Genomic DNA, 17122 nt, shown 5'->3' on the forward strand with positions numbered 1-17122 from the left:
TTTATATAAAAATAATAAATATTTATTACTATTCATAAATTATTAAAAAAATTATAATGATTCGACATTTAACATTTCCTTCATGATTCCTGCATCATTTCTTGTCCCTCCCAATGGCCTCTGCATCCGCAAGGGTATCCGGCATTTTGGTGCCCAATGTTTCGGGCTGAGTGAGAATCAGTAGACCAGATAGTATAGCCATGCCTCCGAACAGCATTGAAGGAATGCCGTGCCAATAGTCCATCTGCGATGAAACAGTAAAATAATCTATATGATGTGTAACATTAAATAAAGCATGCGGCGTGGCACCTTTTAAAAAATTAATCATCTTATAAATAAAAAACTTCAATAAGAAACCTCAGTCCTATTCTGTTTAAACTGACAAAAAATCTTCACATATAATACTAGTGCAGACTGTATTCTTCAGATTTCTTACCGACGTCTTACAAAGGCTGTTACCAACGAAAAAAGATCAAAAAAGTCCACAAAATATTTTTGAATGTAATAATAAGTTGGAAGGAACGAACATATCTTAGATGAATATTTGGATATGCGAAAGCTCTGTTCAATGTGGGTACCGTGCAAGCTCACAATCGATCAGTAACAACAGCGAATAATTGATTCTGAGCAGTGTTTGAAGCTGTTCAATCGTACTAAACCCAAAATTTTTGGACAGATTTGGCCTTAGCGACTTTTTCTGTTTTTAGACCTTAAACGAATGCTCGCTGGTCAGACATTCTGCGCTGATGAACAGGTAATCGCCGAAACTGAAGCTTATTTTGAGGCTAAAGACAAATCGTACTTCAAAAATGGTATCATCATTAAAAAAAAATATGACGGCTTTAATCGCTCAAGGAATATGAAAAATCAAATCAAATTCTATAAAAAAATATTTTTTACCGAGTACCGAACAAGTTAGTTTATTGTCAATATTAAGCCCCTCACATTTGTCGTGGCATTTTTTTCTTGATTGGCACATTGTTAATAGTAAAAGATATAATAACAGATATTTGCTTGTTTATAACGCCAAGTTTTATCTATTGATAGTTTTAGCAGAATTAAAATTGTTTTGTAACCACTCGTTTTACGAGCGGAACTACTTTATTTTCGTTTGTGTAAATTTAGATACAATTCATGAGAAGAATCCGAACAGAAAGTTTGCATGTACAGAGTTCAGTATAGCCTTTAAAATACACATCCATTCAACAAACTTTCTAGCTTTACATATGCTCCGAGCGTTGACGTACAACAATTTAAGTCGAGATAAGTTTGTGGTTGAAGGGTTTCCATAATTATTTTGTATACTATCTGTATGAGTTAAGTGGGTTTTCAACGTAATTTCTGATATTCAGTTTTTGGCCTCAATTTTGTTAATCATGGGTTACCCATTTGTGTACTTCATTACAAGATTCGATTCACCTCCTTTATCACCTCCGTTCAAGTTTCTTTTTGAGATGTTTGAAATAATATCTTCGCCACTCTACATTTTTATGGCATCTGGCAGCATTTTCTTATTTTTAAGTAACTATTTAGCAAGTATTTGAGTTGGTTTACCAAGTCTGTAAGTTGAGATCCATAAACGGTCCTTCGAAACTGAAATTTATTTTCGAGACCAAATTTTGATCGTCTAATCAGCTACATGTTGATAAACTTGATCCAGGGAGCAATAATGTTTTTTTTCTTACTGGGCCGGATTAAGATTTCGCTTTTTACTATCTCATCGTCAAGTGGTTGACCACCACATATATTATTGTGAGGGTGAGATGCGTTTAAGGTGTTTAGGTCTATTTCCAAGGATTGTATTTTATTTTGCCCACTCGGGATTGAGGCATCCAATCTAGTAATCCATTGCTGGCATTTTTGGCTGTAATGCTTGTGGATGAAGTTTTCATATCATTTACTTCTGTTATGTCTTCATCTTAGTTCAAAGTAATCGTTTTGATCCATATCAACAAATTAGTATTTTAGGTCGAAATATTGTCCTAAATTTTTGCATATTCTGTTCATTCGACTCGACAAGTTTTTCAAAGAGTAGAGTGACACGTGCAATCGCTGATCGCCTCTATGATCTCGTTGACACATTTGCATTCGTATGTTAACATTGTGGGTATCTGTACTATTCAGTCATAGTTGCGCTCCGGTTGCACTGAAGATGGTGTTCTGAGTTGGGGATCGGTGAGGGCTCATTTTACGCATGTCTGAGCGATGTTATTTAATTTACGTATAAAATGTAGGTATTGACTTAACTTTACGACAGATCTTTGTCTACCGCTACTAATTTGGCAAATAACTGATTTGCGAATAATTGAGCAATGATAATAATGTAATAAATTGTTTAAAAAATCCTACAATATATAATGTTAGGCAAAAAAATACTTTAAATTTAAATAAAATTGTAAGATTAAATATTTGCTAAGGGTCCAGACGGGTGTGGATATGGGTTTTTATTAAAAGTTGTTGTTATAAATCACTGGAACTAGTCAAGTTTCCTACAATGTGGAAGAAAGCCTGATAGTTGTCGTTTGCCAAAAAAAATACTCACAAGTACAGGTGTGAGCGGTGCTGTGATTGACCCAATTCTGCCAATCATCGAGGAAAAGGCCAGTAACGTGTGTCTAAATTCTGTGGGGTACAGCTCTGATGTGTAGAGGTACAGAGAAGTAAACACCAGCGATATACCGAATTTACCCGCGAGATACACCACCAGACGGGCCACGCTGAGATCTAGAACAGATTTCATAGTGTCAAATGTAGAAGATTAGCAATTTTACTCTATACAATTTAGTCATAGGTAAGAAACGTAGTACTTATTGAAATCCCTTTTGAATTTGAGGTAAAACTGATTATTGACTAGAACTTATCTAATATTTATATAATTAGTAAATAACAGGTCTCAACTTCAATTAACACAATTTAAAGTCAATATTTTATAAAGCTTTAAAGATAAAAGTCTCAATCGTTAATTAATACGTGACTATTCATTTTTATCAACTTATCACTACTTTTAATCGCGTTTTGAAGAAAAAAAATTACAACAAACAATCATTGTGACCTTGGGCTGTTATTTGAATCATTTGGTTAAACACAGTATTCATATTCATGAAAAAATAAATTTCATTAATAAATATGCCCAATTAAGATTCTAATCGAAAATCAAAACACACAATTAATGAAAAATTGATTAAACTTATGATTATATTTACTTATAATTGCTGTACATATCTTACCTGAGGGAATAAAGACAAAAGCTATATTACAAGCGGCGCTGAAGAAGAACCCTGCGGACAGGGTGGGCTTCCGTCCAATCCTGTCCAAAATGAAAACCGCCGTATAAAATCCTGGAATCTCGATGGCAACGGTCAAGATGAAATTGAGATAGATTGTGTCAGAGAGACTAGTGGAGTTGATAGAGAGACCGTAGTAGACGAAAGTTGTGGTGATCCACCAAACGGGGGTGGTGCACACTCGGCGTAATAAGATTTTCGACTTAAATATTGTTTTCAGAAGGCCATCCTTGCTTTCCTGGAAATAAAAAGAGAATTTGTAAACGTGCTTATAGCAATCGGCTCTTTCGATATAAATGTAAATGTAAAAATATATATTCAGGAATTAATTTAGTAAATTATCTACGATTCAATTATGGGGGTAAAGCAATAACATTAACCGTCATACCTTTTTAAAGAAAAAAGACTAATACCTACATCTCACTATCAAAAACGTTGTTAGGACGTGATATTATAAATTTGATAATATTCTATATTACCTTGCAATTATCAATCAATTAGGTCATTGGCAGTATGTTATGAAAATCACATTTCGGTGATAAACTGTCAATAACCAGTCAATAAAAGTTAAGTAATAGTTAAATTTTATCAAAACTTTTATATAAATTACAATTGGTTTCAAGATTTATTCATATTGAAGAGTCTATTGAGAACTAGAACAGAGACTTTTTTAATGTATTTAATTAAGTTTTATATATTTTGAATAACTTTAATTTAAATTTAATTTAACTTAATATACCAATTGAAATCCGATATATTATGAATACACCACGTTATACAACATTTTTACGATTTCTCGAGTTGAGTATCTTAGAAGTCCTCTGAAATTTAACGCGTGAATAATTAGATATGATGAAGTACCTTCACTGATTCCGCAGTGACAGCGGGCGGCATCATCAATCCCTGCATGGACTTTTCACTGATCTGTGTCTTGTTCACTCTCGCAATATTTTCCAATACCGTTCTAGCTTCTTCAAACCTTTGCTTTGATAGAAGCCATCTGATGCTCTCAGACAATATCCAGTAGTAAGAGATAATGAGGAAGCAGGGAATATGGAGGGCCATAATCATGTAGCGCCATGGCTGAATAAGCCAAGCTACTCCACCTAAAATCACTTGTCCAAGTGCGAATGTAGACGTTGCTGTTGCACTCGCTAACACTCTCCATTTGGGCCCGACCAGCTCAGCGGCTGTAACAAGGGACGTTATATTTTATTATCAATGTATGGTTCCTGTCAAATAGTTAATATTACAACACGTAAGATTTATTGACTTAAAATGAATATGTATCAAACTTCTCACCAAAGATATACGCTGAACTGAAGGTGCCAGCTCCAAGTGTAGTTTGGAGAATTTGAAGGGCCAAGTACATATTGTAGTTTACCGAAAAAGCTCGTATAAGGCCGATTAAGGCCAAATTAAATACACTTATGATCAACGCTACTCTCCGCCCAAACCTATCGGACACATAGCCTGTTATCGGTAAAACAAGTAAAGTTCCTACACTATTAAGCGTCCCCGCTAAAACTCGCATGAACTCCTGACAACCGAGATCAAACTGGAAAAAAAAATATATATATATATATAGTTTTTTAATATTATTTTAATTATTAAAGAGAAAAACTACTTACCTCATAGACAACTGAGTTGTCCCTCGCATAGACATAACTATCACATTCAACGGTGACTGACGAGTCGAACAGATCTGCGGGACAGTAATCTAAAGAGCCGTTAACACTTATATCTCTTGGCCGGTAACGACTGCAGGTGGAGGTTGACGTCCTCTCGGGCATAGCATTCGTTAGCCAATCGGGGTCAAACCGGACTAATTTCGAATCTTCACCACATTCTGGGACACGACATCTTGAACACAAATTACGTATTAACAATAATTGAAGACCAAAAACTGTTTTGAAGTTCTAAGTTACCTGTGAGGGATTGCAGCAGCTGAGAAAATATATTCACTCATGAAGGCGGACATAATAAGCGGAATCGATACAAGGACCATGTAACGAAGCTGGAAGGGTCCAAATTGACCCAACTCATTCACTAACACATCATCTAAATCTACTCTCTTTATTTCAGCAGTTTTTATTTCGTCTCTTGCGTCCTCCATTTTTTTATTTCAAATCGACACCGGCCTATCTCTGACTCTTGCAGTCCTACACTGAGTATGGTGGTGCTGCCGTTGTATCAGCAAGCGGAAAACGATTGCGATTAATTGAAATTAATACTCAAGATACGATGGAAAATAGCGATTAAATCAAGATCTACAAATTATTATTTTTTAAATTGTCTTGCTGATTGTTTTGACCTTTATGTAAAAGTTTTAGAAAGATTAAAACGCCAGATTTCATAAATAAAATTCACTACTGTTTCAATACCATTAAAACTTTTTATTATATTATATCAAATAAAATTTAACTGCAATAACTTATAATTATGCCATGAGCTGGATTATTATACTTTAAATCGCTTCAGCCTCCTCCAGAGTATCAGGTAGTTTCTTTGAAAGTGTCTCTGGCTGCGTTAGGACTAGAAGACCAGATAATGCTCCAAATATAGCAAATATTGTATGCGGCAGACCGTGCCAATAGGCAGTCTGAAAAAAAAATATTATTAAAACTAATTATAACAGGTTCTATATGCATTTGTTGTTTGTTTTCATTCGCCTTTACGGTTTATGATTAACACTCACAAGTAGTGGAGTAAGCGGGGCACAAACAGATCCAATTCTGCCAACCATTGATGAAAAACCCAGCAAACTGTGTCTAAACTCCGTAGGGTAGAGCTCTGACGTGTACAGGTAAAGTGAAGCGAGTACTAGCGATATACTAAATTTTCCCGCTAAGTATATAACGAGTCGAAGAATAGAAAGATCTGAAACACACAAAAACCGGGAATTAAATCATCAATAATCATATAATATAGTTTAACTTATAAACTTACCTAATGGTATAAAAATAAACGCTAAATTGCACGCTGCACTGAAAAAGAAGGCAAAACACAGAGTTTTCCTTCTACCAAATCTATCCAAGGTTATCACTGAGCTATAGAATCCCGGTATTTCGACAGCTACGGCAAGGATATAATTTAGATATATTGTGCTGGACAGACTCGTCGAGTTAATCGATAATCCGTAGTATATGAATGTTGTGGTCATCCACCATATTGGAGTCGTGCACACCCTTTTTAGTAGAACACGGGACCGAAAGATACATTTTACGAGGCTTCGTTGTTGGCTCTGAAATATAAAGCAGCTAATGATTAAGAAATTTGTTGAGATTTTTAGCAAAGTTTGGCTAACTCTAGCTCTGGTGGCTATGAATAAATTATTCACATACATTTTTGGTAATTGTGGAAGGATTCAATAAAGCATCCAGGGACTTCGCACTTATTTCGGCGTTATTTGTCTTTGCTACATTTTCTAACACATTTCTAGCTTCATCAAACTTCTTCTTAGCTAATAACCACCGCACGCTTTCGAAAAGAATCCAGTTATATGACAAAAGGAGAAAAACGGGAATGTAAAGAGTGAGGATGAGGGTCCTCCATGGGCGTACAAGCCAGGCAATTGCTCCCAGCAGTACCTCACCAAGGGCAAACGCCGATGACGACGTAGCAGAGGTAACTACGCGGTACTTGGGACCCACTAGCTCGGCAGCTGTAAGTATATTAATATAATATAAAAAAAAATTGTGGCGAGACAACCTTTTAGGTCTGGGCCTCAGATTTCTGTAACTATTTCGTGATCATTTATATTTCTTAATAGTGCCCCTATTATGTGAAGCTGACAGCGAAAAAAGTTTTTCTTTTCCCTTTTAGATTAGAATTTTATTTAAATAACAAAATTTTGAACTCCAAAACCGAAACCATTCCAGGAGCTAAATGCAAAAAAAATTATTTCAAAAACCTTTCGATGTGAAAATTAAAATTAGGATATGAACGTCAGTAAGTACTAAACAGTGACTTTGATATTTATCTGTAAAAAGACATTATGAAATGAAATACATACCGAATATATATGCGGAACTCGCTAAACCAGCTCCTAGTGTAGTCTCCAGAAGTTGGAGGACTAGAAACATTGTATAATTTACCGAGAAGGCTTTGGAGATTCCAAAAAGAGCTGTGTTTAAGACGCTGAAAAGTAAAGCCATACGTCGGCCGAAATGATCAGAAATGAAACCAATCAATGGTAAAACCAGAAGTGTCCCAAGGCTGCTAAGCGTTCCTGAGAGCGATCTCAGCCATTCTTCACATCCCAAATCGAACTATAAATTTAATAAAACAGTTATATATCATCAAGTGCATCAAACATAAAAACATTAAATGAAAAATAAAAATGAAAGTGCCCCCGATAATCTTCGAGCTCCTTTATCAGGTCATACATGGACTCCCAAATGTAAGGTTTAAAAACAAAATAAATACACATTAGCGTGTATGATTTCTACGCCGACAAATAGAGCAGCAAGATAACAACCTCTTTTTGCGGCTCGAGTAAAAAAAACATGAAAAATACCAACATCGTACACAATAGAATTGTCTCCTTCATACACAAACCCATCACATTTTTGAGTACGTGAATGATCGAACATTTCTATAGGGCAATTTAGCACGGAACTGTTATATCCAGGATAGGCAGACACATATCTCTCGCAGCTTGCAAGCTTAGAGTCATCTTCTATAACTGGTACCGCGTTTGCTATCCATTCTGGGTGGAACACCACACTCTTGTTGCCCTCGCCACATTCAGGGATTCGACATCTGTTAAATGTATGCAAGTACTTTACAATACAACTTCATTGTTTATGCATATTCCAAATGAAAGTCAAAACAATTTAGTTTCATGATAATCAAAGCCCTTGTCAGCAAAAAAACATTGCAGCTAATCAGGTTGCATAAAAGTTCTTCAAAATTGAGATATGTAATTTATTATCAATAACAACAACATGACATTAATTGTATCATAAAATTATTAATTAATAAATGATTCTCTTGCGCACCCTACTGGAATATTTTATCTATAACTTATAAATTTTATAAACCCATAAATATAAAACACTGGAATAGGCCGAAATAACCTAATAACTTACTACGTAAGGATTCCAGGATAGCATGAGAGCGAAAAAATTATAACCTAACCTAACAATTATCTAAAGTAATTATTTTCTTCTCAAGAAACATAAAGAGGAGAAAAATACTAATGTACCTGTGTGGTAGTGCAGCTGCTGTGAAGACGTAGTCACTGAAGAAGGCAGCTGCCATCAGAGGCAATGCAATGAGGCAGATATATTTTAGCTGGAATCGCCCAAACTCACCCAGCTCGTTCACCAAAACATAGTCTAAATCTATCTTCTTTTCTTCAGTATCTGAACTTTCACTTATGTTAATTGCCATGTTTTAGGGACGTCTCGACCTTAATGTAAAAAAAGATACTGTACCAATTATATTACGCGATCTTAATTTTAATGAAATTATGTACGCTGTTAAGATATTTACTAGCGAGAGGCTTAACTGTATTTAGATTTATGATAGTGAATATATATGCGACGATGCCTTGGGTATCTCGTTACAAGGTGATATTTCAATAAGTAAGCAACGAACTTTTTCAATATCAAATTCATATGATATAATCAATATATATAATCAAAATTAATGTTAATTTCGTTGGGATTTGATCATATCTATAGGTACACCCGCTGTAAAATTTAAGACAAGGCAACCGATCTTTAGCTATGTATATAATTTTAAATTAGTGACAATGAACGAGTGCGTATTTTTGCGTATAACACTGGATACATTTTGTAATTAGTAAGCACATATTGGAAAATTACAGAACAAAGTAGACGGCTTCATTTCTGTGACTAACGGCATGGACCCATGCGACACTCGCTTTCGGGGTGACCTTGTCTCAAACAATTAACACACAATTTATACTTGGTCACGTCCATCATTCGCTCGTCAAGCCTTCGCTTTAAACGTTGGACAATCATATATCCTATGACGCTAATTGCAAATAATACACATAAATGTAGTATTTGGTTTCTTGCTATAATTATTGCTAAATAAGATGCGAGGTAATGGAATTTATGGATACCTGATAAACGACCATTCTTATGTATTAGATTTTCAAAAGTATCCCGAAACTCCAACCAACCAAATTATGACCCGAATTGCGCCTTTTTTCGCATTCCAATTTTTTGGAGAATTTTTCGAAAAAAGTTTTGGCCTTTGCTATATTCATAATTATATATTATATTAGGTATTATATAATTTTTAAATTTTGTAATTTGTCCCTTGGCGGACGTTGTTCCAGTGATTAAATCACGTAAACTTTGTTTATTCATTTCTTCTGTTTCATTCATTAAATATAACACTTACGAACAAACAACAACGAAACAATACAATTTAAGCTTTTCTTTTTTGGTAGTCAGTTAACTAAATATTGATTCTCTTTACTTAAATAGAAATGCAATTCCTGCGTAATTCAATTGAAATGGCTCATGTTCCTCGTTCTGGTGATACTTGCCGCTCAGTGAACCCGGCTGCGCATGCTCAACAGTTCGCTCCCGGCCGCTGCAGGAGCCGCGGGCGGCCAATGTGGTTTACATTAACGGGATAAGTATGTGCTTGCAAACGGCGCACACAGTGATAAATATTAGCCTGGAATATTCGGCAAATACGCTAAATATTATATGTATAAACAATACGAAACGCGAAAACCTAAAATACGAAACCAACGTTACTTCGTAAAATAATTTAACTTTATATCAATTGAGTCGCCTTTTATTGCTTAATATACTTCCATTGACCTATTTACGGAATAGTGAACATACAATTGAATTATTTATGTATTAATTTAGATAATATTGCGATAAATAGCTAAAAATTCATTCCTTTTTTCACTTTTTACATTGACGTGCATAAAACGCTGTAAAATTTGTCTAAAACACTTAATTTACATAGCGGATAGATGGTGTAAATTAAATGCCCAGATACTTAATAAATGCATTACAATGATCGTAGGTCAAGTGACATGAGTAGACGGATTTGTATGGAGAATCTTCAAGCGCCTGATGTGGGTGACGGCAATGTTCCCGCGATGGTGTTTTGGCGTTTAATATTTGCGCAGGCGTTAAGTCTAAACAAGAATGACAAAGTAAATTGCCATTGAGGTCCCCCCACACAATTAGCCCATTAGTAATTTACACCATATCTCCTCTAATACATTTTCAACATTATTATAGAAAACTCATGGAGGACAATATAGACCTACAATAATGACTTGCTCCAGTTCAATAGTTAGTTCTGCAGAGAGGCTGATAATATGGTTTCTTTCTTTGCATTTAAGTCTTTTATTAATTAGAATTAATGAGCGACCATAAATTGCATTTCCTCTGCAAAACACACTACCAACCCTGTAGTTACAAAAATTAAACAAAACTTCACATAGTTTTAGCCAGTGCTGTGTTATGCATAAAAATTATATTTTATACTATTCAAGAATAGTTCTAACTCTTTAATTTTATAGTATATAGTATATAGTTTTATGTAATACAAAATTTTTGATAATGACTTTTATCACTTATACTAACTTTACTATTGCAAGTGTTGCTATGTTGTCTTATTATCTCATTGAAATAAATATTATTTGGAATTTGTCCCAAAGTCTTATAATCAATTGCTTGCTTATTAGGTAGCGGTCTAGCCAAATTCTTCTCTGTCATCAGTATAAGATATGATTGACAGCTATCCGTATTTTTAAGAAAGCAGGTGGGTAATAATATCTACCATCATATCATTCAATCTATCTATAATATAAAAATGAATCGCAAAATGTGTTGGTAAGCGCGTAACTCTACAACGCCTGGATCAATAGTACTGTTGAGTCATCTCCTTATGGGCCAGGATTAAATTAAACGAGTAATTACGTCACTATTATTTATTGCCTAACACTCGTCTAAGCGCAACGGGGCCCGGAGACAACTGACTCGCGACTCGTAATTTTCACACGTCGACAGTTGTCCCCATAGTACCAATTTTTTTTTTAATGTTCGTTGATCTAAGTCTAAGGATGGTTTTTACGGCAAGAAAAAATCTAATAATTTCCGGGAAAACCCTAAAACAGCCCCTTTCTTTTTCCCATACAAACGTTTTATAAATAAAATGTAGAGTAAATTTGAAAAAGAGTAAAGTTCATTTGTAATTTAACAAGCCCTTACTGTTGTCTAAGTAATGTCTCGTTCCGAAACACAACAAGTAATAATAGCGCTAACCCCACCAAATTGAATAGTCAAAAAATGTGAGAGCTATAGATCATTAGTACTGATTTTTAATTTGGTTGGCTTCGCGATATTATTTCTTTTATTTTAGTTTCGGCATGCAACATAAAATGCATATGTTTTCACGTCATTACATTTGTCAAACAAGCCGCGTTAAAAAAAGAATTTAATTTTTGAATGATTAATTTAATATCTCTATCTGAGCAATATTATTTGAATACATACTAATAGGAAAATATATCAATGAGGCACGCAATTTTTAAATATTTGTCACTTTTAGGTTCCCACTATCCTTTTAGATTATTTTCCAATCAGGTTTGAACCCTAAGTTCGCCTCTTAGTTTGAAGCCCTCTAGCAGACTTCCCAGTCGGGGTTTTTTAGTGGGTCACAGAAGAGTGGAAAGTTCGTGGAAGCGAAGATACTTTGGTCACCCGAGCTGAACCTCACACATTGGTCTATCATCATCATATGGTTCTGCCATCACCCGTTTTTTGCGCCGACTATAAAATTGGTAGGAACAAAAACTGCCACATTTCAAATCTTTTTGACAGAACGAAGTCTGTGAGGTCCGCTAGTATTAAATAAATTAAGTTTAATAGAAAGAAAACCTTTCTGCTTGAACATGTATTTCAACTTCTACGCTTGATTTTATACATTTGTAATCGAGCTCTGAATTTTATTTTCCAATCATTTCGGCCTCCTCCAAGGTATCCGGCAATTTCTTTCCAAAAGTTTCGGGCTGCGTGAGGACCAAGAGGCCTGACATTAAGCCCAATATAGCGAACACTGTGTTTGGCAAACCAAGCCAATAATTAGTCTGAAAGCATGTCCGTTGTTTTATTGCACATATTAACATAATACATATTATGTATAAACAATGAAATAACTTACAAGAAGTGGTGTAAGAGGTGCGCATATAGACCCAATCCGACCGACCATAGATGAGAAGCCCAATAGACTGTGTCTAAACTCGGTGGGGTAGAGCTCTGATGTATAGAGGTACAGAGACGTGAACACCAGTGAAATACCGAATTTACCAGCGAGGTACACTACCAGCCGGAGCACTGTGAGCTCTACAACAAAGAAGCGAATTTAAATTACGCGAACTCAGCCTGAATGTAGCACTTTATCAAAATGAAACTAACCTGCCGGTATAATAACAAACGCTAAGTTACAGGCTGCACTAAAGAAGAAGCCACTACAAAGCGTCATCTTTCTCCCGAATCTATCCAATGTGAGCACGGCCGTGTAAAAGCCTGGTATTTCTATTGCAACTGTCAGGATATAATTTAAATACACGGTTTTCGACAGGCTTGTTGAGTTAATTGATAGGCCGTAGTAGACAAAGGTCGTTGTAATCCACCACACAGGAGTCGTACACACGCGTCTCAGAAGAATTTTGGATTTAAAGAACGATTCTATTAGATTCCGAGGATCAGTCTGCAAATTAAAGAATGTTAAATGTTGTTACTTTTAAAATATATTGAGATATTTGGTATTATTAGTTGCAGTGTCGAATAGAGTAATAATAAGCTAATGGTTAAGATACTCACTTGCTTGCCGATTAAGGGAGATGACATTGGGGTTAAGGGACCTTAGTAATGTTAGATTTATAGGCAATGTCCAATTATGTTATTTGATATGACTTGCTAAACTAATAATGCAAGGAGTTAAATATTTTAAATAAAAATACATACTTTTAAGTTCCTTGTTGGAGGATTCAATAAAGCATTCATAGATTTCGCACTAATGTTTGTTTTATTTGTTTTAGCGACATTCTCTAGTACTTGTCTCGCTTCAGCGTATTTCTTCTTTGCTAACAGCCACCGGACGCTTTCGGACAGTATCCAATGGTACGATAAAAGAAGAAAGACCGGGATGTACAGAGTCAGGAGTAGAGATCGCCACGGGCGGACAAGCCAAGCTACTACACCTAGAACCACCTCCCCGCAGGCAAACGTTGCCGAAGATGTAGCGGACGTAAGCACTCGATACTTCGGACCTACTAACTCGGTGGCTGTAATTTAACAAAACAATAATTGCATTTAAGAAAAATAAAATTGAATTCTAAATTTAAAATATGACTAAGTGAGCTGAAAAACTAGGATTAATTAACGATGCTTATAATGATAATTAAATTAAATAATTGTTTTGACTAATAAGTGCCAACAAAGTACTAACAAAAAATGTAAGCAGAACTTGCTAATCCTGCTCCTAAAGAAGTTTGCAGTAGTTGTAGAACAAGGAACATGGTGTAGTTTACTGAAAAAGCCTTGAAAACCCCAATGAGGGCCGTGTTGAAGACACTGAAGAGTAATGCCATGCGTCGCCCAAAGTGGTCAGAGATGTAGCCGACAAGTGGTAGAACCAACAACGTGCCAAGATTACTCAGCGTTCCAGCCAGGGTTCTAAGCCATTCTTTACATCCCAGGTCAAACTGCAAAAGAAAATTAATTTATCTTGCAATAATTTGTCGGTGCATTTTAAAAAAGGTTAGTTAAAGATACTAACATCGTATACAACAGAAGTGACACCATCGTATACAAATTCATCACATTTTTGTGTGATTAAGTGATCAAAGAGATCTATGGGACAGTGAAGCAAGGAGCCGTTGTCGCCAGACTGCGCAGGCGCATATCTCTCACAGCTTGCACCTGCATCTGTTCGTGGTATTGCATTGGTGATCCAGTCCGGACCGAAGACGTCACTCTTATTGCTCTCACCACACTCAGGAATACGACATCTGATGGAGACATGCCTCATTATTTTAGTATCTAAAAACTTTGTACTAAATATATATAAAATAATTATTCTTGATCAATAATGCAATATCCACTTTTTATATAAAACAGCCCATGGACACTCTCAATGCCACATAGCTAAGGAGTGCGTTGGTGGCATTTTATGAATTGGTAAAGTTCTTAGGAGGAAGTTCTTTCAGAGGCCCTTAAGACGAATTGGTTTGGAAATACGTCAGTGGGCAGTTGGTTCCACATGGCGGTGGTGATACGTGTGAAATTTAGTATTCTGCCTCGACATCTGATATAATGCAAACAACTCCTCTGAACACTCTCCATGGTAAATGCGGTAGAAGATGCAGAGAGACCGCTCGGAAAGAGATTGGTCGGCGACGATTCAAACCGCTCTTCGTTGAAGATCACTTCGCGGTAGATAAAACTAAAACAGCTTATAATCTCAAATACAATGTAACACAAACCTATGTGGGAGCGCGGTGGCCGTAAACACGTAATCGCCGAAGAACCCCGAACTCATCATTGGCAGTGCAATGAGACATATGTATTTGATTTGAAATCGTCCAAATTGGCCCAACTCATTCACCAACACAAAGTCCAAATCGACACTTCTTTCAACTGTTTCCTCTGCTTCCAAATCCTTGGCTTCGCACATTTTGCTAAGGTAACATACAAAATATCTTATAGTATTTAACTTAAAACTCGGCTGTATTTCAATTTGTACTTTATAGAGACAAATTTAATCTAAATCGTTACGTTGATCTTTGTATCTTGTAGTGAGGATGTAACTTTAATCTTATCATATTGACAGGGCATTGTTACCTACGGGATAGATATAGTCATCAATAAGCTGAAGCTACCAAGCAGTTAATAGAGTTATTGAGCACGATTAATTATTAATGAGTGAACGAATATATACAAATGTTATCCCAGCGAACTTCATAAAGTATTACATACATTATCGAAACAAATTTGTCAACTATTTACATAAGCACAAAGGCAAAACGTTTTCAATGTGTGATCCGTGTGATCCGTTCGTGCCGCAAACTCTACAATTCGAAACGTTTCACGCAATTTAAATGTGTAGTAGGTGTTTCCGAAAAGAACTTCTATATTCTAGCAAAAATATTATGTGGGATTGGCGAATCAATTCAGAAATTCAAACAAGTTATATTATATCATAAAGGTGAAAGTCCAGGAAAACATGGAGTAGGTATCCTGATCAAAAAGGAACTCAAAAACTCTATAGTGGAAATAATCGGCATATCAGAAAGGATCGCCATACTGAATGTTAGAATCCCTCCAGGCAGAGAAACATGGTCGATAGTGCAAATATAATCACCAACTGAGCAATAGTTCAGAGATTGACCTTTTCTACTCATCCCTTAACACCGCCTTAAGTGAACATTATAATGGGTGATTTTAACGCACGAGTTGGAACCCTAAGGAACGGGGAAGATGTCGATATGAATTCATCAGACGATATTATTATTGTAAAACATAGCACATTTTTTTTGTCGTTTCACGTGCGACCGACGATGGCAATTGACATTTCTACCAAAATAATACGTGAGAAAAAAAATATCGTTGTTTTGTTACGATTTTTGCGATTATTTGAACAGTTGTGCAGTGTGAGGTTTTTATATTTTAATAAGCGCAGTGCTATACAGTCACTCATTCTACAGCTTTGCCTAATTCTAAAATACTGGAAGAAGCAAGCTCTGTTACTAGCAGAAAATCATCTAGTACCTGCAGCGAGCCTCACGCTATTTTAAACTATTCCTATTCCAACTATCGCTGCTCCTAAAACGGGTCGCAAACAAAATGCCGAAATCAAAGGTTGACGTCTAGTCTCGTCAACCCTCAGTCAAACATCAAACTGAAATCAATTTTTTATTACTTTATTACTGTTTAGTGTGCGCGGAAAGCACATTGAACCACTAGCCGAAGATTGGATGTAATGTTATCGATGCAGAAGTTGGGTGCATAAAAACTGCACTTCTTATGTAGGCTTATCCGTTTTGCCCAACCCCTCCGGGCTATTGTTGAATAAATTAAGATTAGTCGCATTCATCACAGAAGCAGCTGCCAACTCCTACATAAGAAATACGGTCTTCATGCACCAAACTTCTGCATCGATTACATTGATACATTTTGTTAATGCTTAAATGAATGAATATAGAAGTATATTAAAGTAATTCAGTTTATGTGATTGTTTTGCTAAAATGATTTACCAAAGTACAAATTAAACGTACAAAGAGTTTTATTGATTATCAGATTGCGTTTTTTTACATTATCCCTTAACATATGCACCTTGCCCGGGCTTCCCCTACTTGTTATTTTGGACAATTCACACAATATTTTTATAAATTGTAGTCTATGTGTTACGCTGATGACCAAGCCAAATTATTGTAAATTTTAAGTTTTTGTAGTTTTTACGTGAAAGAGTAACGAACATTCACCCATACTTAAAAACTTTCGTGTTTATAATATTAATAGTATGTATACTTTTAAGTTTGACTTATTAGTATTAAAATCATGTTTAATACAACTATTCGGTTTAGCAGCTGACTATAAGACAAAAGTTTGTCTTAATCTCACTTTCCTATATTATCGACAGATTAGAAAAATATAGTATAAAATGATAAATAATTTAATTACACATTATAGTAATAGCCAGATTCGTGACTTGCATAATATAATATTAAATTGCTAATATCTAAGAAGACATAACGCAAAATAACTAAGACCAATAAGTCGAGACTCGATAGTTTTCTGAAGTTGAGACAAAACAGAAATGTT

At 35.5% G+C, this 17122-nt stretch overlaps 3 protein-coding genes across 3 annotated transcripts; all 3 read right to left on the reverse strand.

Annotated features, from left to right (window-relative positions):
- LOC123712709 (organic cation transporter protein-like) lies at positions 1 to 5453 on the reverse strand. Its single transcript, XM_045665924.1, has 7 exons — positions 5213 to 5453; positions 4916 to 5147; positions 4587 to 4842; positions 4146 to 4474; positions 3228 to 3522; positions 2543 to 2724; positions 1 to 244 (listed from the first exon to the last, which is right to left on the reverse strand). Exons 1-7 carry the CDS (start codon positions 5398 to 5400, stop codon positions 95 to 97), a joined length of 1632 nt encoding a protein of 543 aa, XP_045521880.1. The 5' UTR covers positions 5401 to 5453; the 3' UTR covers positions 1 to 94.
- A 255-nt stretch (positions 5454 to 5708) lies between these two features.
- LOC123712711 (organic cation transporter protein-like) lies at positions 5709 to 8791 on the reverse strand. Its single transcript, XM_045665927.1, has 7 exons — positions 8494 to 8791; positions 7808 to 8048; positions 7300 to 7555; positions 6629 to 6948; positions 6234 to 6528; positions 5983 to 6164; positions 5709 to 5886 (listed from the first exon to the last, which is right to left on the reverse strand). Exons 1-7 carry the CDS (start codon positions 8679 to 8681, stop codon positions 5752 to 5754), a joined length of 1617 nt encoding a protein of 538 aa, XP_045521883.1. The 5' UTR covers positions 8682 to 8791; the 3' UTR covers positions 5709 to 5751.
- A 3028-nt stretch (positions 8792 to 11819) lies between these two features.
- LOC123712706 (solute carrier family 22 member 2-like) lies at positions 11820 to 15224 on the reverse strand. The gene is made up of 8 exons (XM_045665922.1): positions 15147 to 15224; positions 14785 to 14979; positions 14079 to 14310; positions 13749 to 14004; positions 13265 to 13584; positions 12713 to 13007; positions 12459 to 12640; positions 11820 to 12384 (listed from the first exon to the last, which is right to left on the reverse strand). The coding sequence occupies exons 1-8, from the start codon at positions 15161 to 15163 to the stop codon at positions 12244 to 12246; spliced, it is 1638 nt and encodes a 545-aa protein (XP_045521878.1). The 5' UTR covers positions 15164 to 15224; the 3' UTR covers positions 11820 to 12243.
- Between the last annotated feature and the right edge of the window lie 1898 nt (positions 15225 to 17122).

This window comes from Pieris brassicae, chromosome 8 (genome assembly GCF_905147105.1).
Source record: "Pieris brassicae chromosome 8, ilPieBrab1.1, whole genome shotgun sequence".
Classification (NCBI taxonomy): domain Eukaryota; kingdom Metazoa; phylum Arthropoda; class Insecta; order Lepidoptera; family Pieridae; genus Pieris; species Pieris brassicae.

Bases quoted from the DNA above. Each gene is read 5' to 3' on its own strand.
- LOC123712711 (XM_045665927.1), bottom strand. From the start codon at position 8,681: ATGGCAATTAACATAAGTGAAAGTTCAGATACTGAAGAAAAGAAGATA. The intron at 8,049-8,493 runs GTACATTAGTAT...TACATTTAACAG, and splicing joins GCAGCTGCACTACCACACAG to ATGTCGAATCCCTGAATGTG. The intron at 7,556-7,807 runs GTTGGTATTTTT...TTAAATTTATAG, and splicing joins ACAATTCTATTGTGTACGAT to TTCGATTTGGGATGTGAAGA.
- LOC123712706 (XM_045665922.1), bottom strand. The intron at 14,311-14,784 runs GTTTGTGTTACA...TGTCTCCATCAG, and splicing joins GCCACCGCGCTCCCACATAG to ATGTCGTATTCCTGAGTGTG. The intron at 13,585-13,748 runs GTTAGTACTTTG...GTTAAATTACAG, and splicing joins AAGTTCTGCTTACATTTTTT to CCACCGAGTTAGTAGGTCCG.
- LOC123712709 (XM_045665924.1), bottom strand. From the start codon at position 5,400: ATGGAGGACGCAAGAGACGAAATAAAAACTGCTGAAATAAAGAGAGTA. The intron at 5,148-5,212 runs GTAACTTAGAAC...TTTGTGTTCAAG, and splicing joins GCTGCTGCAATCCCTCACAG to ATGTCGTGTCCCAGAATGTG. The intron at 4,843-4,915 runs GTAAGTAGTTTT...TTTTTTTTCCAG, and splicing joins ACAACTCAGTTGTCTATGAG to TTTGATCTCGGTTGTCAGGA.